Raw genomic sequence first — 26,978 nt, forward strand, 5'->3', positions numbered from 1 at the left:
GCCCCCCCTTTGGCTCCTCCTCTGGCCACGCCCCCCATGGCTCCTCCTCCGGCCGCTCTGCCCCCCCTCCATGGCTCCTCCGGCCATGCTGCGGCTATGCTGCGCCCCCCCTTCAAGCCTGGGGTGCGGCAGCCCCCACAGTTCCAGCCCCGTGTATCTGCAGGGAACAGAGGGGATTACAGCCTAGATCGGGGTTACAGGGCCCGGCTCTGCTCCCACTCCCACACCAGACCTCGGGCACCTGACACAGCTGGGAAGGGGTGCAGGGACCTGCCAGGGACAGGCAGCCCGGAGTTTAGCAACTGGGAGAGTGCAGGGCCCTTGGAGGGTTAAAGGCACCAGCTCCTCCCAGGTCCAAAGGTCGCTGTGCCTGGCAGGGCCTCCAAAGGGTGAATGGCACTGGCTCTGCGCGGGTTCAAGGGTCGCTGAGGGAGGAGCGGGGAGCAAAGTGCCTGGACCTGTCACACAACCCCACAGAGGGCTCCCACCCCAGGCACGGGACTGTTCTTCCAGCTGCAGACACCAGCACAGGCCCTTGAGTCGTTCCGGGAACACGCCAAGGAATCAGCTCAACTGGTGCCAAGGTGCAGCTGGCTCTGGGGTGGGACAGCCAAGTAATAGTCTCACCCTGCTCCCTGCAGAGCTGAGCCTCCCATTGCCAGGCTGAGGCGCTGGAGACGACTGACTTTCAGGAGAGAGGACCCCCACACTGCTCCCTGCAGCACAGCTCCCCTAGTAGCGCATAGGGACCAACACTGACGCCGGGAGGTCTGTCTCTGTCCCTGCCCTGCCATGGCGCGTGAATACTTCACCCACAAGGGGGTACTGTTCCCATGCCTGGATTACTCCCCCGAGAAGCTGAGCTACGTGGAGAATGAATTCCAGGTGCGGGACGATGACATCTTCAACATCGCCTATCTCAAGTCAGGTAGGGGAGAGCGTGTGTGTGTGTGTGTGTGTAGGGGGCTACTGACACACACACGGACATTAGATGGAAACACCAAACCCGTCACATGACCTGATTTCCTAGATGCCAGACCCCGGGCACACACACACGCCCAGCCCAGAGTGAGACAAAGCAGGCTGCTCCCTGGGGCCCAACTCGCCCACCTGGTGCTAGGCTGGCTCTCTGCAGACACACTGTGATCACAGGCTTTCTCCAGAGCCAACGGCAGGGCCAGGAGACCCCTGGCACAGCAAAATGAGAGCTTCTGATTTTAGCACTGTCAATGCACCTCAGCTGATGGGGGCTGGAGCCAGGACTCCTGGGTTCTCTCCCCGGCTCTGGGAGCAGAGGGGGACCTAGCAGGTTGGGGGCTTGTTTCAGTCCCATTAACCCTTTCACCCCCAGGCACTAACTGGATGCTGGAGATCCTGAGTCTGATCCGTTGTGACGGGGACCCCGGCTGGGTGCGCAGCGTGCTGAACTGGGAGCGGGCGCCCTGGGTGGAGAGCCAGCTGGGGCTGGAGGCTGCCCTGAAATACCCCCCACCCCGGCTGCTCTGCTCCCACCTCCCCGTCCAGCTCTTCCCCAAGTCCCTGCAGCGCTCCAAGGCCAAGGTGAGAGGCGGGAGAGCAGGGGCTGCGGGTCGGGATTGAGGGGCACCAACAGGGCTGTGCGTCGGGAGGGGGGTGAATCCAGGGCTGCTGCTGGGTGTGAGTTACAGCAATGTGGGCGTGCGGAAGAGCAGCCAGTGGGGTGCGGCGAATCCGTCTCCCTGCAGAGAGGGTGGGGAGGTGACGGCCCGGGGTGGGTGGCTAATCGCTGGGTCCATTTGTCATCTCCCTCCCCTGAGTGGTAGTGACCCCCTTCCCCTCCCCCCAGATCATCTACACCCTGCGCTGCCCCAAGGACGTCCTGGTCTCGCTGTACCACTTCTCCAAGCTGCTGCTCCTGTTCAAGGACCCTGGTTCACTGGACTCCTTCCTCGAGGACTTCCTGAGTGGGAACGGTGAGCAGCACCCCGGGACCACTCGAGCCGGACACCTGGGTTCCAAGCAAGGCACTGAGTTTGTGCCTCCCCAGCCCTTTGCCCAGGACCCGGCACAGCTCAGAGCCCCCCTCCCCAAACAGCCGCAGCACAACCAGGGGTCTGCAAACACCACTGACGACCAGCCCACCCCTCCTCCCAGTGCCAGGATAAAACCCAGGTGTCCCTGGCTCCTGCAGTCCCCAGCAGACCAGGGTGGAGGGGCCGGGTGGTGCCAGCTCTGGAGTCACCGTGCCGCTCTCCCGTGCACAGTGCCCTACGGCTCCTGGTTCGACCACGTCACCGGCTGGATGGGGATGAAGGGCAACGAGAACTTCTTCTCCATCACCTACGAGGAGCTGCAGCAGGTAGGGAAACCCCGTCCTTGGGTCATACCCATACATAACTCCACCCCCTGGGGGCCACCCCCACACATAACCCTGCCCCTGAGACCTCATCCACACATAACTCCACCTCCTGGTGACACCCACACATAGCCCCGCCCCTGAGACCCCATCCACATAGGTACCCCCATCCCCTGAGCAGAACCTTCCGTATGGGGAAACTGAGGAACCCCAGATCCCACCCTTCACAGCAATGGGTGTCTCCCTCAGGATCCGTGGGGCAGCGTGCGGAGAATCTGCCACTTCCTGGGGAAGGAGCTGAGTGAGGAGCAAGTGGCCGCGGTGGTGGAGAACGCCTCCTTCCAGAGCATGAAGGGGAACAAAATGTCCAACTACTCGCAGCAGAGGGACGAGTTCATGGACCACCAGAACGGGGAGTTCCTGAGGAAAGGTGAGTCCAGGTTGGGGGCTGCAGGTCAGGATTAAGGGACACTGGCAGAGTTGCGTGAGGCAGGGCTGGGAGAGCCGGGGCTGCAGGTCTGGAGTGAGGGGCATGGGCAGAGCTTGCAGGGGCAGGGCTGAGGAGCAGGGGCTGCGGGTCGGGAGTGAAGGACACCTTAGACCAGGGGTAGGCAACCTTTCAGAAGTGGTGTGCCGAATCTTCATTTATTCACTCTAATTTAAGGTTTCGCGTGCCAGTATTACATTTTAACGTTTTTAGAAGGTCTCTTTCTATAACTAAACTATTGTATGTAAAGTAAACAAGGTTTTCAAAATGTTTAAGAAACGTCATTTAAAATTAAATTAAAATGCTGATCTTACACCACCAGCCTGCTCGGCTCGCTGCCAACCTGGGGTTCTGTTCACCTAGGCCGGCAGCGGGCTGAGCAGGGCCTATGGCCGGGACCCCAGACCTCGGGGGTGGGGGGTGTTTCAGGGGTCAGGGCAGAGGACTGGGGGAGGGGGTTCAGGGCAGAAGGCTGGGGTGTGGGGCGGGTTCAGGGATCCGGGCAGAGGGCTGGGGGTGTGTGAGGGGTGCAGGGCAGAAGGCTGGGTGTGTGTTGGTGTGTGGGGGATTCAAGGGTCAGGGCAGAGGGCTGGGGGTGTGTGGGGGTGCAGGGCAGAAGGCTGGGTGTGTGTTGGCGGTGTGGGGGGTTCAAGGGTCAGGGCAGAGGGCTGGGGGTGTGTGGGGGGTTTAGGGCAGAAGACTGTGTGTGGGGGGGTTCAAGGGTCAGGGCAGAGGGCTGGGTGTGTGGGAGGGGTGCAGGGCAGAGGGCTGGGTGTGTGTTGGTGTGTGGGGGGTTCAAGGGTCAGGGCAGTGGGCTGGGGGTGTGTGGGGGTGCAGGGCAGAAGGCTGGGGTGCTCGGCTCATGGGGGTGCTCCCAGCCCCCTGCCCTGGGTGGCTCATGGCAGGGGGCTGGAAGGGATTGCCCTGTTCCACCCCCTTCCCCCAGGCTCCGTCCCTACCTCTCTCTGTGTCCTCTACGGAGCAGGGAGCACGCTGCCGCTCTTCCCCCTCTCCCTCACTAGGGCCATCAGCTGATTGGCGCAGCGACGGAGAGGAGGAGGGGCAGGAAAGCACCATGCTGGGGGAAGAAGTGGGGGAGGGGGAAGCTTGGCTGCTGCAGAACCAAGCTTCTGCCTCCTGCCCCCGCAGGGGAGAGAGGTGGGCAGGGCCGGCTTTAGGCCGATTCAGCCGATTCGGCTGAATTGGGCCCCGCGCCAAGAGGGCCCCGCGCTGCAGCTGTCCGCCCCGCCCCCAGCTCACTTCCCCCTCCTCCCCTCCCCTGAACGCTCCGCCCCCTCCCCTGCTTCCCGCGAATCAGAGATTCGCGGGAAGTCTGAGACGAAGCAGGGGCGGGCCAGCAGCACGAGGTAAGCTGGGGTGGGGGCAGGAGAAGGGCTCCGGGGAGGCACGGCCCGTTCCCGTAGGCCCCAGCGGGCCAGCGGCTCGGCTCTCCCCCCCTCCCCCCGTCCCCGCGGCGAGGCTCGGCTCTCCTCCCCGTCCCCGTGGCGCGGCTCGGCTCTCCCCCTCCTCCCCCCCGTCCCCGCGGCGCGGCTCGGCTCTCCCCCCCCCTCCCCCCCATCCCCGCGGCGCGGCTCGGCTCTCCGTCCCCCCGCGGCGCGGCTCGACTCTCCGTCCCCGTCCCCCCCCGCGGCGCGGCTCGGCTCTCCCCCCCCGTCCCCCCGTCCCCCCGGCACGGCTCGGCTCTCCGTCCCCGTCCCCCCGCGGCGCGGCTTGGCTCTCCGTCCCCGTCCCCCCCCCGTGGCACGGCGCGGCTCGGGTCGTCCCCGCGGCGCGGCTCGGGTCCCCCGTCCCCCCCGCGGCACGGCGGGGCTCGTGTCCCCCCGTCCCCCCCCCCGCGGCGCAGGTTCCCCCCCCCCGCGGCGCGGCTCGGGTCCTGGGGGCGGGGCTTGCAGCAAGCCCCGCCCCCAGGAATCGGGCCCCGCTCTTGCTAAAGCCGGCCCTGGCGGTGGGTGGGGGGGCTGAGTGGGGCGGGGGGCCGGGACCACGGCAGGGAGCTGCGTGCCACTCAAAATCAGCTCACATGCCGTGTTTGGCACGCGTGCCCTAGGTTGCAGATCCCTGCCTTAGACCATGTCCCCTGTGGTTTGCAGGGATCTGCGGTGACTGGAGGAACCATCTCTCGGAGGCACAGAGCCAACGATTTGACACCGTTTACCGGGAGCGGATGCAGGGTCTGGGCATGACCTTCCCCTGGGACTGACGGCCCCGCGCCCGCCACATCTGCACCCGCAATACACCGGCCCTGTGCCACCCACGTGCTACTGATCTTCCTGTGCCGTGGGAGATGCCCCCTGGGGCCGCATCACTGTGACCAGCAGGGGGCAGCACCCACCCATGGGGCAGATCTACATTTTTACTAATACGTGTGAACAAAGGGTTAGGGTTGCTAAGAACAGACAGACACTGTAAATGTTGCTTTTGCCTAAACCTGATGGATTTGTTAGTATAATGGGAATAGAGAAGAGCAGTTCAAGTGTTACTGGGCATGGTGGGAATGTATAGGCGAGCGCACACTTGAAGACTGCCTCAGCTCCTTATCTCAAGGCGAGGTCAAGCAACCAGTTAGGAGGGGCAAGGAAGTCTGGGGGGCAGGCGTAAGAAACACTAAAAGGCAGAGAAAGGCCTGGCCGTGGCCAGACCACAACTTTACTCCTTACCCCTCCCAGGAGGTACCAAAGGGGTGGGATGAAGACCCCAACTGATGACCCTCCAAAACAGAACATGACCATAGGTTGTCAGCAGGGGCGGCAGGTTTGTATCATTTTTGGTGGTGCCCAGAACAGGTCCAAGTCTCCCCCTCCACCACCTGCTTTGTCAGCCAATATACAGTAACTCTCACTTAAACTGGTCCTGGTTAATGTTTTGTTATGTTGCTGATCAATTAGATCAGTGATTCCCAAACTTTTTTTGCGGAGCACTGGAAAATTGCTGAGGGTCTCGGTGGACCACTTAATGATCTTTCCAAATGTTGTTTGTACCGTTAGCTAACTATTGTAAAGCGCAGCCCCCCCATCAGCTCCCCTGAGTTCCCTGGGGGGCCCAGCAGCCTATCAATTGCTGGCAATTCAGCTGCCCCTCCCCCCACTGCCGTGTGCTGCTCCTGCCCTCTGCCTTGCAGCTGCTCCCTGAGCCTCCAGCTTACTGTGAGAGGGGTGCTGATGTCAGCATGTACCCCTCCCCCCACCCCATATCCCATCTCCATAGAGCAGGGGGAGAGGAGGACACGACAGGGCTCAGGACGGAGGGAGCTTGCTGGCAGCAGCTGCTGTCTCAACTTGCTGATCTATTTAAATCGGCAATGTACTCAGAGTGGGGTCAGCGTACTTAAAAGGGCAATGTGTGTGTCTCTCTCTCTCACACACAGGGTGTGTATCTCTGTCTCTGTCTGCCCCACTGTCTCCCTTCCCTCCATTCCTGCTGCCTTGTAGAGTGTGAGGCTGCATTGACAACAGCCGAGTGCTAGTTCATCATTTAGCAGTAAGGCTCCCTGGGAAATATCCCACCCTCTGACTCCACCACCTCAACCAAGCTTCACAATCATCATTGCTGTGTACAGTATTAAATTGTTTTAAAACTTATACTGTGTATATGTGGGTGTGTGTATATATATATATATAAAATACAGTCTTTAGTCTGGCAAAAAAAATTCCCTGGAACCTAACCCCCCTATTTACATTAATTCTTATGGTTAAATTGGATTAGCTTAACATCGTTTCACTTAAAGTCGCATTTTTCAGGAACAGAACTACAGCGTTAAGCGAGGAGTTACTGTATATTTTTTAAAATAATGGAAAAATGAGGGCTGTGGGGTGGGGCTGGTGATGAGGGGCTTGGGGTGTGGGAGGGGGCTCAGGGCTAGGACAGAGGGTTGGGGTGTGGGGGTGAGGGCTCTGGGGTGGGGCAGGGCTGGGGATGAGGAGTTTGGGGTGCACACAGGCTGCCCGAGGGCAAAGGCCAGAGAGGAGGACTCCCCCCAGCCCTCTCCCCACCAGTAGCAGTGAGCTCTGGGTGAGGGACCCCTCTTCCCCCCCTGCACCACACTCACCTCGCACCACTGTCAGTCTACGTGCTCCTAGGGCCCCTCTCAGGTCCAGGAAGCCCCCTCGCCTCCCCTGTGGTGGGTGCCAGGGGAGGGGGGCTGCCATCACGTATGCGCCTCCGCCCCTGCTGCTGCCCCTCACTGTAGCCTCACTGGGGGTGGGGGTGGGGCTGCCCATTGCCCAGCGTGGGGCAGGAGCAGTGACTGCGGGCAGGGGGGCCCTGTGCTGGTGGAGGGTCCCGCTGGAAAAGGGAAGGGTCCGAGGCGGAAGGGCAGGGGAAGGGCAGCCTGCCCTGGCACTAGTGGATGGGAGGCACTAGGACCCTGCGGCAGCAGTTGATGCTGGCAGCGAAGGCAGCGGAGCTGCAAGGGAGAGGCAGGGACACTCAGGGGCCTGGGGGAGGTGCGCGGGGGCAGCAAGTGGGGACGGGGGCACACTTGGGGAAGATGTGGGGGGGGGGCGCAGCAGGCCCCAAACATTGGTGGAGCCGGGCCCCCGGGCCCTGAATATTGCTGGAGCCCGGCACCACGGGCCCATACAACTCGCCACCCCTGGTTGTAAGGGGTGGGACTAGGGGCCTGCCCGGCAGGTATATTTGGGCTGCTAAGGAGGAGATTGGAAATGGGAACTAGGGATCGGGGACACAGGCGAGGCTCTGCAGTGTCAGAGCTGGGAACAGAGCACTGGGGAACAGACACTATTGGCGTGTAGAGCTCCCGATGTGTGTGCTTGGAGCTAACCCCAATAACTGTCGCATTGCCTGCACTTCGGACTTCTGGGCTTCTGCTTTCTGTCTGCGGGACAAGAACCGGGGGAGGGGGTGAAGGGAAAGCCCTCTAACATCTTGGTGCTGTGATTCGGATGCATCACACTGGACAGGTAAGTATCAGCCAGGTAAGTCCACCTCCCCAACAGTCCGCGCAGCTGCTTGGAGGGGGTCTGGTGAGCTCTCATGGTGGTAGTTGCGGGTCCGTGCAAGCTGGGGTAATGGTCTTTTTGGATAAGTGGATACAGAAGAATTTGGGGTCAACCTGGGATGAGATTAAAAAGGAAATGGAGGCAGTATTAAGGAACCGAGAGGGTTGGGGGGTGGCTGAGGATCCCACCCTCCTTGGTAAGTGGGTAGCGGGGGACAGGATACCTTCAGGGAAAGGAGGCACTTCAGTGCATTTGTAAGAGGTTTGAACTAAAGGCAGCATTATGGGAAGCTGCCAGTAATCTTTCAAGTTGATAGAACACAGCAGCAGCTCCCGGCCAGCTAGGGAAGAGAGAGAGCTGCCAAGTGGGGGAGGACAGACTGGGGCAGGAGCTCAATGGGAGTGGAGGTGCAGGGCCATGGGGATGGGGGAGTGGGGCAGAACTATGTAGGGACAGGGGAACGGCTGGATGAGGGCACAGAGACACGTGGGGACGGGGCAGATGTGCCTGACTGAATGGGAGAGGCTCGGGGTCAGCCGGGGCCGGAAATATGATTCTGTATTGTAGTTTAAATGAATTATTACTCAGAGTTCTGTATGCCTAGAAAGGAATCTAGCTGTCAAAAAACATTTCCTGAATCTTTTTTGGTGTCTGTATTGTGACAGACATACTTGCTGACAGGTATTTTGAAATAAATGACCAAAAATAATTGAAACTGGTGTGATTATATTGTGTTATTTTGACAAATAAAATATGCAGAATGTTGCAAAATTTTAAAATATTGTGAGCAGAATTTTTATTTTTTTGGTGCAGAATTCCCCCAGAGGAAACGGAGAAGGGCACTCCTGGAATCCACTTGGGGTGCAAACAAAAGCAACAAGACACTGGGGAACAAATTCAGGGTTTGCAGGAGCGGCTAGCAACCCCCCCTTCTCTCAGAGCAAGAATAAAAATCTAGGTGTAAGGAAGGGTTCCTAACTGTTTTAATTGTTAGTCTGTATTTTAAACTAACCGCGGGGGGTTAATTGGTTGCTTTCCACCCCACCCCCATCTCTCCCACTTTTGGTTTTCTGAAGTTTTAATGGAGGGCACTTTGGATACTTAGTGAAAAGGTTTTTTGGAGGAAGCATGACAGAAGTCTGCTGGATTCCATTGAAATTTGTAGAGTAAAAGACCCAGGGGTGACCCTGGAGACAAATGTTTTACTGCCTTTAAAAACAATTCAAGGTAAAGGAAGCACAGGGCGAGGCAGCTGTGTCCCAGGGTGTACTTGGTGGCTAAGTCCTTGCAGGCAAAATGTACCACCTTAATTGAATGCAGAAGTAAGGGAATGAAGATCACTTAGAAGTAGCTTTTGCAGAAATTAAAAGGACAGAGTTTGGAGGGAAGTAAATAGGGTTACCATATTTCAGCAAGAAAAAAAGAGGACGGGAGGAGCCCCGCCCTAGCCCCGCCCCTGCCCCTCCCACTTCCCGCCCCCCCAGAACCCCCAACCCTCCCCCCGTTCCTTGTCCCCTGACTGCCCCCTCCTGGGACCCCTGCCCCTAACTGCCCCCCAGGACTCCACTCCCTATCTAAGCCTCCCTGCCTCTTGTCCCCTGACTGCCCCAACCCTTATCCACACCCCCACCCCCAGACAGACCCCTGGGACTTCCACGCCCCATCCAACCACTCCCCACCCCCTGACAGCCCCCCCCAGAACTCCCAACCCATCTAAACCCCTCTGCTCCCTGTCCCCTGACTGCTCCGATCCATCTCCCCACCCCTGCCACCTGACAGCCCCCCCCAGAACTCCCAAACACTCCCCCCCTGCTCCTTGTCCCCTGACTGCCCCCTCCTGGGACCCCTGCTCCTAACTGCCCTCCAGAACCCCACCCCCTACCTAAGACTCCCTGTTCCTTGTCCCCTAACTGCCCCCTCCTAAGACCCCCCCCAACTGCCCCCCAGGACCCTACCCCCTACCTGTACCCTGACTGCCCAAAACTTTCTCCACTCCCCCCAAAAAGCCCCCCCCATTTCTTGACCTCCACCTCCAGAACCTTCCTGCCCCCTGGCCCCCTTACCCTGCTGCTCAGAACAGAGTGTTGGGCTCTGTGCAGCCGAGCCGGACACGTGGCTGAGCTTCCCAGCACAACAAAACCTGGTCCCTGGCCCTGCACAACAAAACCCGGTCTGGCCCTGCACAGTGCTGCCGGACTGGGCTGCAAGGGAGCTGCTGGCTCAGAATGCAGGGCGGATCCGGCTCCTCTACAGCTGCTCCTGAGTCCAGCCCGGGACTTCCCTGCAGCCCTCCCAGCCACTCGCTCTTCTAATCCCGGACATTGTGAGTGCTTTACAAATTCCCCCCGGACGCTATTTTTAGCACACAAAAGGAGGACATGTCCGGGTAAATCCGGACGAATGGTAACCCTAGAAGTAAAGGGTTGGGAGTTGTGGAAATGCTGAAAGGTAACGGTTGTGTTGAAGATGTTAAAGAGTAACAGGTGTGGTGTTATAAGAAGGGAGTTTGTGGTTTGATGATAAAACTCAGTTATGCAAATGTAAATATACATGCAACTTGGTACAGTCACATGGGGTGGAACCCTGGTAGTTAAACAAATTATACCAAGGGGTCAGGTGGCTACTACCACCACTATGTTTTTGTCCCCAGGAGCCTTTACAGCTATTCTGAAGGAAAATGGGCCCTTTTCCCACAGGAATGGGTTGTAAATATAATTTAATCAAAATCCCTGAAGAATTCTAAGGGGTTTCCATTGAAACTTGACTGTGTCCGATTGTACAAGATGGGAATGTAATCTGGGTACAGTTGTGTAAAAATAATGAAAGCAGTGTGAGGGGTGTTGGGCAACAATTAATTGGCGTTGGGGTGTGTGTGTGTGTGTTTGTAATTATGTGAGGTTATAAGGACCTAAACCAGCACTCATGGTTTGTAAAATCCTGTTTGTAGGTTTAAGATAAATTGGGTTGGTTTTGTTCTTTTAAATTAAAAACAAACAAATAACCAAACAACGCCACTAAAACTCCATTTGATTCTCTCATTGCAACACTGACAGAACCTTGTGCTAGACACGGGCAGCTAGTGTGATGTGGTTTTGGTATTTAGCATTTATAGTACCTTTGGGTACTTCCATGTTTTTATAAAGTTTAATATTTTTTTTAAATAAGGCCCAGAGAATGAGGCCCTGGCTGGGGCAGGCAGACCAAGGGAATGGGGAGAAATTCTGGATCCATTTTTTGGTAATAAATAGCAGAAGGTAAGAACTGCAGGAGGGGAACAAAAAGTGAAAAGACAGACAGTGACCTCTGAAGAAAAGGCAGGAGTGGAAGGTACAAAAAAGCAAGGTCAGAAACACTGAGCCTTGAGGTGGCTCTGAGTAATCAGACGGTCACAGTGTTAAACCTTGGGAGAAATGCAGTGACTAACCCCGTACCAATGGAGAAAGCGTATAACTGGGGTGCAGGGTTAAGCAGGCTAAATATGGTAATTAAAAACAAATCTCATGTCCAAGGTCTCACGGTGATGCTGTCTCTCAGCTATTACCTGGGAATAAACTTTTGGAACAATTCTTGTTGCTATTCACAGTTGTTGCTGTTGTAAACCTGCCCAGACCCGGCAATGTGAAATGGCAAAAGGAGGAAACACGTGGACAGCAACACCCCTAAGTTGTGGTAATGACCATAGGCATGCGCAACCCATTTCATTAGGATGTGCACCCAGGGAGCCCCGCCCCTGCCCTGCCCTAGTCCCGCCCCCATCCACTCCCTCCTACTTCCTGCCCCCTGACTTCCCCCCTCAAACCTCCAATGCCCCCTGCTCCTTGTTCCCTGACTACCCCTTCCTGGGACCCCTGCCCCTAACTGCCCCCCAGGACTCCACCACTTACCTAAGCCTCCCTGCTCCTTGTCCCCTGACTGCCCCCTAGGATCCTGCCCCCTACCTGTCCCCGACCCTTATCCACACCCCCGTCCCCAAACAGACCCCCAGGACTCCCACAACTATCCAACCGCTCCCCGCCCCCTGACAGGACCCCCCAGAACTCCTGACTCATCCAAACCCTCCCCCAGCTCCTTATCCCATGAGCACCCCCTCCAGAGACACCCCTCCACTAACTGCCACCCCGGACCCTCCTTGCTCCCTGTCCCCTGACCCCTATCCACCCCCCACCCCCTGACAGACCCCGGGACTCCCATGCCCCATCGAACCCCCTCTGCTCCCTGACTGCCCCCTCCAGAGACCCCCCGGCCCTAACCATCCCACCCCCTATCCAACCCCCCTGGCCCCGGACCCCTTACCATGCGCGAAACCATGGCTCCAGGGGAGGGGAGAATGTGGGGGGAGGGCCCGGCGGCTTGCTGCGTTTGGCCAGGCACTCCGGCCCGGGAACGCAGACCCCACAACTTGCCGCACCGGGGAGTGGAGCCATTTGCCCACCCCTGCATTAGGGGTGTGCCTGGGCACACCCGGCACACCCCGTGCGCATGCCTATGGTAATGAGGCAAATGAGGACGTTAAGGATTTGCCCATAGGAAGTTGCACCTCTGATCCCCCCCCCCGGGAAGTTGGCAGTGTCAGTATGTGGTGTATGGATTGAAAGGGGTGAAAAATAGCAAATTGATCAGGAAATATTGCATGGTATTCCCTAGGCTATGCCATGATCAATGACAGTGAGAAACCCAGTCATCAGAACATGTAGCTCGTCACAGAGGGCCCAAAAACCATATAACCCTCTGGGCTCCTGGGATGTTTGGGTTATGGGGTCCCACAATTGGGGTGTGATGTTACCATGGTAATCATAATGGTACCTGCACAGAGGAAAATCCCCGGACGTACAGTTGTTATGTAAACATCACACTGGGCATACACTCTCCCCTGGGACACTAGCTCTATGAGAATTTAACCACTTTGCAGACTGTAACCCTAGAGAGAATATGGACGCCAAGATGGGAAAATCTGGATCTAAGCTGGCCACAGCCTAGAGCTGGAAATACCCTCCGATGGGTGAACGTGTGGGAGCCACGGTGGGAGCGGGTGCAACCAGCGCTTTTCAACGTATCTTTCCTGTCCATAACATAGGTGGGTGGCACACCCCAGAGAACGGTGGGTGGACCGGGTACACCCCAGCTGCAGCACATCCAGAGAAGGGTGGAAGCAGCAATTTCAGGGGTGGGTGAGGGGACACACATGGACTCGTCGCTAGAAAAGGGATTTGTGGGCAGCAGGAAACACAGGGTCGGGTGTATGGAATTTGGGGAACAGTTGGGTCACTAAGCGATTGATCAGCCAAAATGTAAAACTTCAACAACAAATCAATGAGCTCCTGGCACCGCAACTGTCTGCGATTGCTGGGGAAGAGGGCGGCAGAGGTGAACCTGCGGCTAACCCAATGGCCAGGGGAGCTCGGGATGTGGGTGGGGGGTGGCTTTTGAAGGCTAACCTGGGGGGAGGTGTGTCTGGGAATACAAAATGCTCAACTGTGGGGCTGTCAGCTGTGTAATAGTTACCCTGGTACCTTGGAATGGGGCAGCAACTAAGGTGGGTCCCCATGAGCCCTGTGCGAGAGTAACCCTTCTGCCCCTCTGAGTTGGCATCAACAAGGGCCGGGTTCAGTATCTAGGGGTTCCGTTTCAATAATGCAATGCAAAACCGGCTCGAGCCCTCATCCAGTGACCTGGGACAATTACCTACCACCCCCTGGGCGCCTCTAGGAGGCAATACTTCCCCTCTCGCAAGCAGAGAGTCTGAGTGTAGCAAAAGCCTTTTAATAAAGGAGGGAAACAATGCAGCATTATGTTGTGTAAACACCACAAACAGGATTCATAACACAAACCATGAGCAAAAGACCCACCTCCAAGTAAGTTTGGCAGTGTCCTTTTCCCCTCAGGGTCTTAAGTCCAACAACCCCAAAGTCTCTGTTCCTAGTCAGTGCTGCCCCAGAGTTCAAAAGTTTATCTGCAGAGTTTTACCCCCCAGCCTGGGCGGAAATGGTGGGGGGGCACATGGGATGTTAAGGGACACCTTACGTGGTCTGAGGCTGACTGCCCCAACTCTCCATGGAGTTCTGCTGCAGCCTTTACCACGAATGGCTCTGCTCTACCAGCTGTGCCACGCCACGCGCGCTGCTCCCCGTTCCGTGGGCTGCTCCAACCATCCCACAACTGCTCAGCTCTGCCAGCCGCTCCACTCCACCCGCCGTCCCATGAACCGCTCTAGCTGCCCCCGCAAATGGCTCAGCTCCGCTCACTGTTCTGTGAGCCGCTCCAACCACCCCACAAACTGCTCGGCTCTGCCAGTTGCTTAGCAATATTTCTTCAGGCTTCCCCACTGTTTAACACAGCACTCAGTGATCTCAGCTCAGCAATTTTAGCTCTTTTAGTGATTTCAGCTCTTTAGTGATGTCAGCTTGTAGTAGGGGAGCCCCAGTGCTTGTGCACCGTTGACCCAAAGTGAATTCAGCTCAGCAACTTCTAGCTAGACTCCTAATGGAAGCAAATTTAGCTCTGCTATTCAACAGTAGAGAGAAGGGGTAGTGCAATTGGTGTTTCCAGCCCTCAAAAGGGGCCCATACCATCAGGTACACATACCTGTCCCCCACCTCTCTCAATTCACTGGATTTTGTAATCCATGCCCCTTGTCTAGCGAGTGCTACTTTCTGGTGAGTCCCTCTGTCATACAACAGTTCCACTGGTCTTGATTCACAGAATCAGGGTAACAACACTTCATTCTTCCTGCCCCAATAACAGAGAAACTCGGGATCCCACACCAGCCAATCTAACCACTTTCAGTTGTTGTTGTCCCAGGCTAGGCGGGGTGGGTGTGCCTATGCAAACAAGATCAGCCCCTGGAGTTCTTTTCCACACTCACCATAATTCACCACCAGATGTCAGGGTAGAGCTCATCCTGACTCTCCTTACAGGAGTAACGAGAAAGGGAGGAGCTCTCTGGGAAGCACTGGGGGATAAATGGGGTGGATGGAATGGTGTAAAATGGACAATAATTCAGTTAAATAATTGTTTGTCCAGAGAACATATTTGAATGTGTCCCTCCTCAGTGGCCGTGGAGGACAAGAATTAATGGTCCGTTGCAAATGGGGGCCATAGAGGTGGTGTATACGGGGCATGGGGTGTTTTGCTAGGAATGTGCACAATACCAGGGGGCACAATTATACCAGCACATGCCCAAGTTACACACATCTACACTCTGCCATCGGGACTTTGGTGCACGAATGGATCTGTGGAACTCATTGCTGTGAATAATCTAACCAGCGCCTACCACCTGATTCGTTACCAAGCGGTCAAGCTGGTTTGGACAATACCCCATTTCTCTGTGAATATCTGGTGGACTCATTGTCATAACTATAAAGGGAAGGGTAACAGCTCTCCTGTGTACAGTACTATAAAATCCCTCCTGGCCAGAGACTCCAAAATCCTTTTACCTGTAAAGGGTTAAGAAGCTCAGGTAACCTGGCTGACACCTGACCCAAAGGACCAATAAGGGGACAAGATACTTTCAAATCTTGGGGGGGGGGGGGGAAGGCTTTTGTTTGTGCTCTTTGTTTGGGAAGTTGTTCGCTCTTGGGACGGAGAGGGACCAGACATCAATCCAGGTTCTCCAAATCTTTCTGAACAAGTCTCTCATATTTCAAACTTGTAAGTAAACAGCCAGGCAGGACGTGTTAGTTTATCTTTGTTTTCTCAACTTGTAAATGTACCTTTTACTAGGATGTTTACCTCTGTTTGCTGTACTTTGAACCTAAGGCTAGAGGGGATTCCTCTGGGCTCTTTATGTTTGATTACCCTGTAAAGTTATTTTCCATCCTGATTTTACGGAGATGATTTTTACCTTTTCTTTAATTAAAATCCTTCTTTTTAAGAACCTGATTGATTTTCCTTGTTTTTAGATCCAAGGGGGTTGGATCTTGATCCGCCAGGAGTTGGTGGAAGGGAGGAGGGGGAATGGTTAATTTCTCCTTGTTTTAAGCTCCAAGGGGTTTGGATCTGTGTCCACCAGGGAATTGGTGAAGAGTCTCTCAAGGCTACCCAGGGAAGGGAATTAGCATCGAGAGTGGTGGCAGTGGACCAGATCTAAGCTGGTAGTTAAGCATAGAAGTTTTCATGCAGGCCCCCACATTTGTATCCTGAAGTTCAGAGTTGGGAAGCAGCCTTGACACTCATAATATGGACAAGAGCACATGAACAGGGCAGGGGCAGCTCGATGCAACTGTCAACAACTGGACACATTTAAAATATATTCTCCAGAATGGTGTGAATAGGATTTTAACTCTGTTAGAGGAGGAGATGCAGTGTTTCTGGTGGTGGCCTGGATGTTGGACTATATTACAATGGTCAGGGCTCACAGTATTACTGTGGATTATCCTGGCTATTGGCCTTTATTAAGTCTACTATTCCCAGACACCATCCGATGGTCCAAGGACATCTACACCGAACACATCATCAGCCACCAACAGTACCCTGAGCCCGAGCGACATCGTGCATCGACTACGAGAAAGGGACCAAAAGACTTTGTCCATTGGACCATATGAACTGGAACCATAAACTCCCTGAACGTCAAATCTCACCAAATGAGGGTCAATCCATCCTCCTCATCGTATCCACTCATTATACACCACACCCGATCGTAGCCATTCTATGAACAACAAACCCTCATCTCTCAATGTCTGTACTTTGACCCGTTAACCTTTTACCCCCAGTCGGGAATATTGCAATTTACGTTTTCCTTATGCCACCTGATATTAAACTGAACTTCGCAGCCCTTGATAAGCTGTATGTTATTCCCTGATAACCGAAACCTTCTACGCTTAAACTCTGTACCGTTTTTTTTTTAATTTAAACATCATCTTAATATAATCTTGCAATGTATACTGCAGTGGTGCAGGGGGACAACCACTGATTGTCACATATGAGTAACGTAAGAGGCCCTCCACCGAAGCGTAACAGATAACCCAGACCCAACCTGCTCGGGCGCATCACTATGGGGAGTCTGACACACTGATTGGAATATACTCGCAGTACTTCCGTACGAGGGAAGGTGCAGGGCACTATATTGCCCAGGGGGCAGTGGGGCAAACAGAGCACTAACACATTGCATCTTGATACCTGGCGCTATCAGGATATTTGCCGCCATATGTCTGATGCTTTTCCCGGGACCCCTGGGAAGTGAGTCCCAGAAGAAAAGAAAGAAAAGAGGGGGAGTGTTAGGAGTATTCGTGTCAATGTAGGATCCAGGTCTATAGTTTTGCCTGAGATAGGACTTTGAGTTCTGCTTGCCTTGGATATAAAGGCGAGTCTCATCTTACGCTGGGGTTACGTTCCGCTGTCAGCGCGTAAAGCGAAAATCGCGTATAGTCAAAATTACATTGAGTGTAATGGCAGGCGGAATCGCCCGCACTACAGGTACAGTATTTAAATCGTTATTTTTCTCTTTTTTTTTGTTCTTTTTGGTTTTTGCCAACCGCGCAAAGCTGAATTTGCGCATGTTAAATGCACATAAGATGAGACTCGCCTGTAGCTACAGTTCTAGTAATATGTGTGAATAAAGCCAGACACTGTAAGTGTTCCTTTTGCCTAAATCCAATGGGTTTGTTAGTATAATGGGAATGGATAAGAGCAGTTAAAGTGTTACTGGGCTTGGTGGGACTGTATAGACGAGGGCACACTTGAAGACTGCCTCAGCTCCTTATCTCAAGGCGAGGTCAAACCACCAGTTAGGAGGGGCAAGGGGGGCTGGGGCGGGAGGCATACGAAACACTAAAGGCAGAGAAAGGCCTGGCCGTGGCCAGAGCACAACCTCACTCCTTACCCCTCCCAGGGGGCACCAAAGGGGTGGGACGAAGACCCCAACTCACGACCAGTGGCGTGGCCAGGTTCTAAGAGTAGGGGGAGGAAACATTAAAAAGGCACCCCCCCCTTTGGCTCCTCCTCTGGCCACGCCCCCTATGACTCCTCCTCCAGCCACTCTGCCCCCCCCCCCCCATGGCTCCTCCGACCACGCTGCGGCTATGCTGCACCCCCACTTCAAGCCTGGGGTGTGGCAGCCCCCTCAGTTCCAGCCCCATGTGTGTGCAGGGAACAGAGGGGATTACAGCCTAGATCGGGGTTACAGGGCCCGGCTCTGCTCTCACTCCCACACCAGACCCTGGGCACCCGACACAGCTGGGAAGGGGTGCAGGGACCTGCCAGGGACAGGCAGCCCGGAGTCATGAGCTGCTGGGACAGTGCAGGGCCCTTGGAGGGTTAAAGGCACGAGCTCCTCCCAGGTCCAAAGATCGCTGTGCCTGGCAGGGCCTCCAAAGAGTGAATGGCACCGGCTCTGCGCAGGTCAAAAGGTTGCTGAAAGGGGAGGAGAGTGCCTGGACCTGTCACACAACTCCACAGAGGGCTCCCACCAAGGCACGGGACTGTTCTCCCGGCTGCAGACACCAGCACAGGCCCTTGAGTCGTTCCGGGAACCAGCTCAACTGGTGCCAAGGTGCAGCTGGCTCTGGGGTGGGACAGCCAAGTAATAGCCTCACCCTGCTCCCTGCAGAGCTGAGCCTCCCATTGCCAGGGTGAGGCACTGGAGATGCCTGACTTTCAGGAGAGGACCCCCACACCGCTCCCTGCAGCACAGCTCCCCTAGTAGCGCATAGGGACCAACACTGACGCCGGGAGGTCTGTGTCTGTCCCTGCCCTGCCATGGCGTGTGAATACTTCACCCACAAGGGGGTACTGTTCCCATGCCTGGTTTCCTCCCCCAAGGAGCTGAGCTACGTGGAGAACGAATTCCAGGTGCGGGACGATGACATCTTCAACATCGCCTACCCCAAGTCAGGTAGGGGAGAGCGGCTGTGTGTGTGTTGTAGGGGGCTCCTGACACACACACGGACATTAGATAGAAACACCAAACCTGTCACATGACCTGATTTCCTAGATGCCAGACCCCGGGCACACACACACGCCCAGCCCAGAGTGAGACAAAGCAGGCTGCTCCCTGGGGGCCCAACTCGCCCACCTGGTGCTAGGCTGGCTCTCTGCAGACACATTGTGATCACAGTCTTTCTCCAGAGGCACCAGCAGGGCCAGGAGACCCCTGGCACAGCAAAATGAGAGCTTCTGATTTTAGCACTGTCAATGCACCTCAGCTGATGGGGGCTGGGAGCCAGGACTCCTGGGTTCTCTCCCCGGCTCTGGGAGCAGAGGGGGACCTAGCAGGTTGAGGGCTTGTTTCAGGCCCATTAACCCTTTCACCCCCAGGCACTAACTGGATGCTGGAGATCCTGAGTCTGATCCGTTGTGACGGGGACCCCGGCTGGGTGCGCAGCGTGCTGAACTGGGAGCGGGCACCCTGGGTGGATAACGAGACGGGGCTTGAGGCTGCCCTGAAATACCCCCCACCCCGGCTGCTCTCCTCCCACCTCCCCGTCCAGCTCTTCCCCAAGTTCCTGCAGCGCTCCAAGGCCAAGGTGAGAGGCGGGAGAGCAGGGGCTGCGGGTCGGGATTGAGGGGCACCGACAGGGCTGTGCGTCGGGAGATGGGTGAATCCAGGGCTGCTGCTGGGTGTGAGTTACAGCAATGTGGGCGTGCAGAAGAGCAGCCAGTGGGGTGCGGCGAATCCTTCTCCCTACACAGAGGGTGGGGAGGTGAAGGCCCGGGGTGGGTGGCTAATCGCTGGGTCCATTTGTCATCCCCCTCCCCCGATTGGTAGTGACCCCCTTCCCCTCCCCCCAGATCATCTACACCCTGCGCTGCCCCAAGGACGTCCTGGTCTCGCTGTACCACTTCTCCAAGCTTCTGTGTCTCGTCAAGGACCCTGGTTCACTGGACTCCTTCCTCGAGGACTTCCTGAGCAGGAATGGTGAGCAGCACCCCGGGACCCTCGGGGGCCCTGCTGCAGTTAGGAAAACGCAGGCAGCCTCCTCCCGCCCGATGCCTGGTCTCCCAGCCACTCACTGATGGGATCCAGTTTGTGCATCCCCAGCCAGCTCTGAGCTGCCCTTTGCCCAGTGCCCAGCACAGCTTAATAAGCTGCTGTGTGTGGCTTAATAGGCTGCTGCATGGCTGTCCGGCCGCGCACCATGGAGGGTGTAATGCTGCGGTTCTGGCGGGACCCAATGGAGAGTGCCAATTTAGAACAAATTGCTCCAACAGGGCAGTTACAGCCCTAGGCTGGGGTTTTTCCACCTCTAAGGCAAACCAAACCAGCCAGACAAAGAGGACTTTGGTCTCACCCCACTGGCTAACCACAAGTCACACAAGCAATTCCCTTAGACACTCCAGTTTCCCCGTATCACCACCAGTGTCTCTCGTTATGGGGGACAAATGGTTATGAAAACCAATACCTCAGTAAAAGAGAAAAGGTTCTGCTGATCCCATTGGACTAAGCCCCAGACCCAGGTCAATATACAAATCATGCTGTTGCCAATCCTTTAGAATCTAAAATCTAAAGGTTTATTCATAAAAGGAATAAGATAGAGATGAGAGTTAGAATTGGTTAAATGGAATCAATTACATACAGTAATGGCAAAGTTCTTGGTTTAGGCTTGTAGCAGTGATGGAATAAACTGCAGGCTCAAACCAAGTCTCTGGAACATCCCCAGCTGGGATGGGTCATCAGTCCTTTGTGTAGAGCTTCCATTCATAGCAAAGTCCCTCCAGAGGTAAGAAGCAGCATTGAAGACAAGATGGAGGAGAGGCATCAGCCTTTTATGTCCTTTCCAGGTGTAAGAACACCTCTTTGTCCTTACTGTGGAAAATTACAGCAAAATGGAGTCTGGAGTCACATGGGCCAGTCCCTGCATACTTTGCTGATTTGCAAGGTGTATCTGCCTTCTCTCAATGGGTCCATTGTATAGCTGATGGTCCTTAATGGGCATCAAGCGGGCTAGGCAGAGCTAATACCAACTTGTCTGGGGTGTCTCCCAGCAGCATAGCATAAGTTTGAAATACAGACAGTACAGAGCCAATATTTATAACTTCAACTCCAAAATTGATACACACATCTAGACAGCATAATCATAACCAGCAAACCATACCCTTGTCTTAGACACCTCATTTGACCCCCTTTATACAAGATTTGGTGCCACTACAGGACTTTGGTTGCAACCATGTTCTATATGGTCCCAGATAATATCAATAAGGTCACAGAGGGGACTTAGGTGGAAGTAGTGCTTGTTTTGTGCCACGGCACCGGCACCTCTGGGCCTGGCAGTTCTGAGCTCCGGCACCTCTGGGCTGGCTGCATCAGTTATGAATGTAAAAAAATTGCTTGAGCCCTGACACCACTTTAATTATAAATTAAACAGTGGGTGGTGGGGCTGGAGGGGGCAGCTCTGGGGTCACCGTGCCGCTCTCTCCTGCACAGTGGTCTACAGCTCCTGGTTCGACCACGTCACCGGCTGGATGGGGCTGAAGGGCAACGAGAACTTCTTCTCCATCACCTACGAGGAGCTGCAGCAGGTAGGGAAACTCCGCCCTTGGGTCACGCCCACACATAACTCCACCCCTGGGGTCACGCCACACATAGCCCCGCCCCTGAGACCTCATCCACACATAACTCCACCCCTGGGGTCACGCCCACACATAGTCCCGCCCCTGAGACCTCATCCACACATAACTCCATCCCTGGTGCCATGCCGACAAATAGCCCCGCCACCTGGTGACACCCCCACACATAGCCCCGCCCCTGAGCCATGCCCACATGTAACCCTGCCCGAGCCACCCCCACACGTAATCCCGCCATAGAGCCATCCCCACACGTAACCCCGCCCCTGAGCCACCCCCACATATAGCCCCGTTCCTGAGTCTTCCCCACATGTAACCCCTCCCCTAGAGCCATCCGCACACGTAACCCCGCCCCTAGAGCCATCCCCACATATAACCCTGCCCCTGAGCCATCCCCACATATAACCCCGCCCCGAGCCATCCCCACATATAACCCCGCCCCTGAGCCATCCCCACACATAGCCCCGCCCCAGGCCCCCAGCCAGGTGGTGTTCTAGGGTGTTCTCAGCCCCAGCTCCCCAGGCCTCGGCGTCCATGTCCCGGGTGTTGGCTCCTCCCGGCCTTTGCATTCCTCTGCCCCTGGCCTGGAACAGGGTCTCACCTCAGGTGGCCAACGTGGCTCACGGCCAAGGCCCTCTGCCTTTGAAGGGGTCTCTTCCTCAGCACCTAGTGGGGAGCAGGACTCTGCGGGGGGAGGGAACTGAGGCACATGTGGACCATAAAATTGTCACCCTAGAATCACCATCTTCATGGCAGTGGGTGTCTTCCCCCAGGATCTGCGGGGCAGCGTGCGGAGAATCTGCCACTTCCTGGGGAAGGAGCTGAGTGAAGAGCAAGTGGCCGCGGTGGTGGAGAACGCCTCCTTCCAGAGCATGAAGGGGAACAAAATGTCCAACTACTCGCAGCTGAGTGACGAGTACATGGACCACCAGAACGGGGAGTTCCTGAGGAAAGGTGAGTCCAGTCCTGGGCTCTGGGCCGGCTTTAGCAAGTGCGGGGCCCGATTCGTGGGGCTTATACTCAGCGGGCAGCGCTCTGACTCTTCGATGCACTTTGCATTGCCACGCCCCGGCCCGGGGAGTGGGGCCACAGGCTTGCCGCGCTCTGGCTGGGCACGGGGTCCTCTTATGCACGGGGTCCGATTCCGGGGAATCGGCCTAAAGCCAGCCCTGCCTGGGTTAGCCGGGGGCTGCGAGTTGGGACTGAGGTGCACCAGCAGAGCTGCATGAGGCAGGGCCAGGAGAGCAGGGGGCTTTAAGTCAGGAGTGAGGGGCATGGACAGAGGTTGCGGAGGCAGGGCTGGGGAGCAGGGGCTGTGGGCTGGGAGTGAGGGGCATGGGCAGAGGTTGCGGGGGCAGGGCTGGGGAGCAGGGGCTGTGGGTTGGGATTGAGGGGCATGGGCAGAGCTTGCAGGGGCAGGGCTGGGGAGCAGAGGCTCTGGGTTGGGAGTGAGGGGCATGGGCAGAGGTTGCGGGGGCAGGGCTGGGGAGCAGGGGCTGTGGGTTGGGAGTGAGGGGCATGGGGAGAGGTTGCGGGGGCAGGGCTGGGGAGCAGGGGCTGTGGGTTGGGAGTGAGGGGCGTGGGCAGGACTTGCGGGGGCAGGGCTGGGGAGCAGAGGCTGTTGGTTGGGAGTGAGGGAAATGGGCAGAGGTTGTGGGAGCAGGGCTGGGGAGCAGGGGCTGTGGGTTGGGATTGAGGGGCATGGGCAGAGCTTGCAGGGGCAGGGCTGGGGAGCAGAGGCTCTGGGTTGGGAGTGAGGGGCATGGGCAGAGGTTGCGGGGGCAGGGCTGGGGAGCAGGGGCTGTGGGTTGGGAGTGAGGGGCATGGGGAGAGGTTGCGGAGACAGGGCTGGGGAGCAGGGGCTGTGGGCTGGGAGTGAGGGGCATGGGCAGAGGTTGCGGGGGCAGGGCTGGGGAGCAGGGGCTGTGGGTTGGGATTGAGGGGCATGGGCAGAGCTTGCAGGGGCAGGGCTGGGGAGCAGAGGCTCTGGGTTGGGAGTGAGGGGCATGGGCAGAGGTTGCGGGGGCAGGGCTGGGGAGCAGGGGCTGTGGGTTGGGAGTGAGGGGCATGGGGAGAGGTTGCGGGGGCAGGGCTGGGGAGCAGGGGCTGTGGGTTGGGAGTGAGGGGCGTGGGCAGAACTTGCGGGGGCAGGGCTGGGGAGCAGAGGCTGTTGGTTGGGAGTGAGGGAAATGGGCAGAGGTTGTGGGAGCAGGGCTGGGGAGCAGGGGCTGTGGGTTGGGAGTGAGCGGCATGGGCAGAGGTTGCGGGGGCAGGGCTGGGGAGCAGGGGCTGTGGGTTGGGAGTGAGGGGCATGGGCAGAGGTTGCGGGGGCAGGGCTGGGGAGCAGGGGCTGTGGGTTGGGAGTGAGGGGCATGGGCAGAGCTTGTGGAGGCAGGGCTGGGGAGCAGAGGCTGTGGGTTGGGAGTGAGGGGCATGGACAGAGGTTGCGGGGGGCAGGGCTGGGGAGCAGGGGCTGTGGGCTGGGAGTGAGGGGCATGGGCAGAGGTTGTGGGGGCAGGGCTGGGGAGCAGGGGCTGTGGGTTGGGAGTGAGGGGAATGGGCAGAGCTTGTGGAGGCAGGGCTGGGGAGCAGAGGCTGTGGGTTGGGAGTGAGGGGCATGGGCAGAGGTTGCCGGGGCAGGGCTGGGGAGCAGGGGCTGTGGGCTGGGAGTGAGGGGCATGGGCAGAGGTTGCGGGGGAGGGCTGGGGAGCAGGGGCTGTGGGTTGGGAGTGAGGGGCATGGGCAGAGGTTGCGGGGACAGGGGAGCAGGGGCTGTGGGTTGGGAGTGAGGGGCGTGGGCAGAGGTTGCGGGGGCAGGGCTGGGGAGCAGGGGCTGTGGGTTGGGAGTGAGGGGCATGGGCAGAGGTTGCGGGGACAGGGGAGCAGGGGCTGTGGGTTGGGAGTGAGGGGCGTGGGCAGAGGTTGCGGGGTCAGGGCTGGGGAGCAGGGGCTGTGGGTTGGGAGTGAGGGGCATGGGCAGAGGTTGCGGGGGCAGGGCTGGGGAGCAGGGGCTGTGGGTTGGGAGTGAGGGGCATGGGCAGAGGTTGCGGGGACAGGGGAGCAGGGGCTGTGGGTTGGGAGTGAGGGGCGTGGGCAGAGGTTGCGGGGTCAGGGCTGGGGAGCAGGGGCTGTGGGTTGGGAGTGAGGGGCGTGGGCAGAGGTTGCGGGGGCAGGGCTGGGGAGCAGAGGCTGTGGGTTGGGAATGAGGGGCATGGGCAGAGGTTGCGGGGGCAGGGCTGGGGAGCAGGGGCTGTGGGCTGGGAGTGAGGGGCATGGGCAGAGCTTGCGGGGGCAGGGCTTGGGAGCAGAGGCTGTGGGTTGGGATTGAGGGGCATGGGCAGAGGTTGCGGGGGCAGGGCTGGGGAGCAGGGGCTGTGGGTTGGGATTGAGGGGCATGGGCAGAGGTTGCGGGGGCAGGGCTGGGGAGCAGGGGCTGTGGGTTGGGAGTGAGGGGCATGGGCAGAGGTTGCGGGGGCAGGGCTGGAGAGCAGAGGCTGTGGGTTGGGAGTGAGGGGCATGGGCAGAGGTTGCGGGGGCAGGGCTGGGGAGCAGGGGCTGTGGGTTGGGAGTGAGGGGAATGGGCAGAGCTTGCGGGGGCAGGGCTGGGGAGCAGAGGCTGTGGGTTGGGAGTGATGGAAATGGGCAGAGGTTGTGGGGGCAGGGCTGGGGAGCAGGGGCTGTGGGTTGGGAGTGAGGGGCATGTGCAGAGGTTGCGGGGGCAGGGCTGGGGAGCAGGGGCAGTGGGTTGGGAGTGAGGGGCATGGGCAGAGGTTGCGGGGGCAGGGGAGCAGGGGCTGTGGGTTGGGTGTGAGGGGCATGGGCAGAGGTTGCGGGGGCAGGGCTGGGGAGCAGAGGCTGTGGGTTGGGAGTGAGGGGAATGGGCAGAGCTTGTGGAGGCAGGGCTGGGGAGCAGAGGCTGTGGGTTGGGAGTGAGGGGCGTGGGCAGAGGTTGCGGGGACAGGGCTGGGGAGCAGGGGCTGTGGGTTGGGAGTGAGGGGCATGGGCAGAGGTTGCGGGGGCAGGGCTGGGGAGCAGGGGCTGTGGGTTGGGAGTGAGGGGCATGGGCAGAGGTTGCGGGGGCAGGGCTGGGGAGCAGAGGCTGTGGGTTGGGAGTGAGGGGCATGGGCAGAGGTTGCGGGGGCAGGGCTGGGGAGCAGGGGCTGTGGGTTGGGAGTGAGGGGCACGGGCAGAGGTTGCGGGGGCAGGGCTGGGGAGCAGGGGCTGTGGGTTGGGAGTGAGGGGCATAGGCAGAGGTTGCGGGGGCAGGGCTTAGGAGCAGGGGCTGTGGGTTGGGAGTGAGGGAAATGGGCAGAGGTTGCGGGGCCAGGGCTGGGGAGCAGAGGCTGTGGGTTGGGAGTGAGGGGCATGGGCAGAGCTTGCGGGGGCAGGGCTGGGGAGCAGGGGCTGTGGGTTGGGAGTGAGGGGCATGGGCAGAGGTTGCGGGGGCAGGGCTGGGGAGCAGGGGCTGTGGGTTGGGAGTGAGGGGCATGGGCAGAGGTTGCGGGGTCAGGGGAGCAGGGGCTGTGGGTTGGGAGTGAGGGGCATGGGCAGAGCTTGCGGGGGCAGGGCTGGGGAGCAGGGGCTGTGGGTTGGGAGTGAGGGGCATGGGCCGAGGTTGCGGGGGCAGGGCTGGGGAGCAGGGGCTGTGGGTTGGGAGTGAGGGGCATGGGCAGAGGTTGCGGGGGCAGGGCTGGGGAGCAGGGGCTGTGGGTTGGGAGTGAGGGGCACCCTAGACCAGACAGCACCCCTCCCTCTGCCCCGGCCTCACCACTAACCGGCCCCAGTCTGACCTCAGCCCCCTCCCCCCCTGCCGGGCTGTGGGGGCTGCACTGCCTCCCCTTCCCCTCCCGGCAGAGCCCAGCCCGGCTTAGGGAGCTTCCTCCTCCTCATCCCCGGAGAGCCAGGCAGCTGCCTGCAGCCCCGGAGTGAGCGAGCCGGAGCCCAGAGCTAGCCGGCGGCCGCATGCAAAACCCGGCTCCGGATTTAGAGTCCGGAGCCCAGCGCAGGCTGTGTGGAAAGGCGCAGCTTTCGCAAAATGTGCTCGAGGGGAGCAGCCTCTTCCCCTGCACCCCCCTAGCTACGCTACTGAGTCCATGTCCTCTGTGGTTTGCAGGGATCTGCGGTGACTGGAGGAACCATCTCTCGGAGGCACAGAGCCAACGATTTGACACCGTTTACCGGGAGCGGATGCAGGGTCTGGGCATGACCTTCCCCTGGGACTGACGGCCCCGCACCCGCCACATCTGCACCCGCAATACACCGGCCCTGTGCCACCCACGTGCTGCTGCTCTTCCTGTGCCCTGGGAGATGCCCCCTGGGGCAGCGTCTCTAGAGCATCAGCAATAGGCAGAGCTGGGCTGGGGCATGTGTCCAAGCGAGGTCAGTGAGCGCGTGCACACACAGGGCAGGGCTCAGCACACCATTGCAGGGTGTTCCTGGTCCTGCTTGCAGGCAGGGGCTCTGCAGGGAAATGTGCAATTCTGAACAGAGCCAGCCCAGAGCACGGCGTGGGAGATGGGCCTCTGTGCGGGGCGCAGCCTGCTCTGTCTCTCTCGAGTTTGGGTTCCTGTGCATCAGGGCTCTGGATTCTAAGAAATAAAATCAGGTGATGTGGCAACCTTCCAGCAAGAGGATTTGGTTTTTTAATCTAACTTCTTTGGGTTTGCCATGAACAGAACAT

At 58.1% G+C, this 26,978-nt stretch overlaps 2 protein-coding genes across 3 annotated transcripts; both read left to right on the forward strand.

Moving 5' to 3' along the window:
* The first annotated feature begins 503 nt into the window (after positions 1-503).
* LOC101940389 (sulfotransferase 2B1-like) lies at positions 504-6,421 on the forward strand. The gene is made up of 6 exons (XM_005279499.4): positions 504-928; positions 1,352-1,560; positions 1,826-1,952; positions 2,244-2,338; positions 2,585-2,765; positions 4,934-6,421. The coding sequence occupies exons 1-6, from the start codon at positions 793-795 to the stop codon at positions 5,041-5,043; spliced, it is 858 nt and encodes a 285-aa protein (XP_005279556.2). The 5' UTR covers positions 504-792; the 3' UTR covers positions 5,044-6,421.
* Positions 6,422-18,141: 11,720 nt separating this feature from the next.
* Positions 18,142-26,915, forward strand: LOC112061776 (sulfotransferase 2B1-like). 2 transcript variants are annotated; one of them, XM_065574451.1, is made up of 6 exons: positions 18,142-18,629; positions 19,052-19,260; positions 19,526-19,652; positions 21,159-21,253; positions 22,072-22,252; positions 26,412-26,915. In XM_065574451.1, the coding sequence occupies exons 1-6, from the start codon at positions 18,494-18,496 to the stop codon at positions 26,519-26,521; spliced, it is 858 nt and encodes a 285-aa protein (XP_065430523.1). In that variant the 5' UTR covers positions 18,142-18,493; the 3' UTR covers positions 26,522-26,915. The 2 variants fall into 2 exon arrangements, with proteins under 2 accessions (XP_065430523.1, XP_065430524.1); XM_065574452.1 differs by having other exon boundaries at positions 18,179-18,586.
* Positions 26,916-26,978: the final 63 nt, after the last annotated feature.

The sequence above is a fragment of the Chrysemys picta genome, chromosome 20, assembly GCF_011386835.1.
Source record: "Chrysemys picta bellii isolate R12L10 chromosome 20, ASM1138683v2, whole genome shotgun sequence".
In the NCBI taxonomy this organism is placed as follows: Eukaryota; Metazoa; Chordata; order Testudines; family Emydidae; genus Chrysemys; species Chrysemys picta.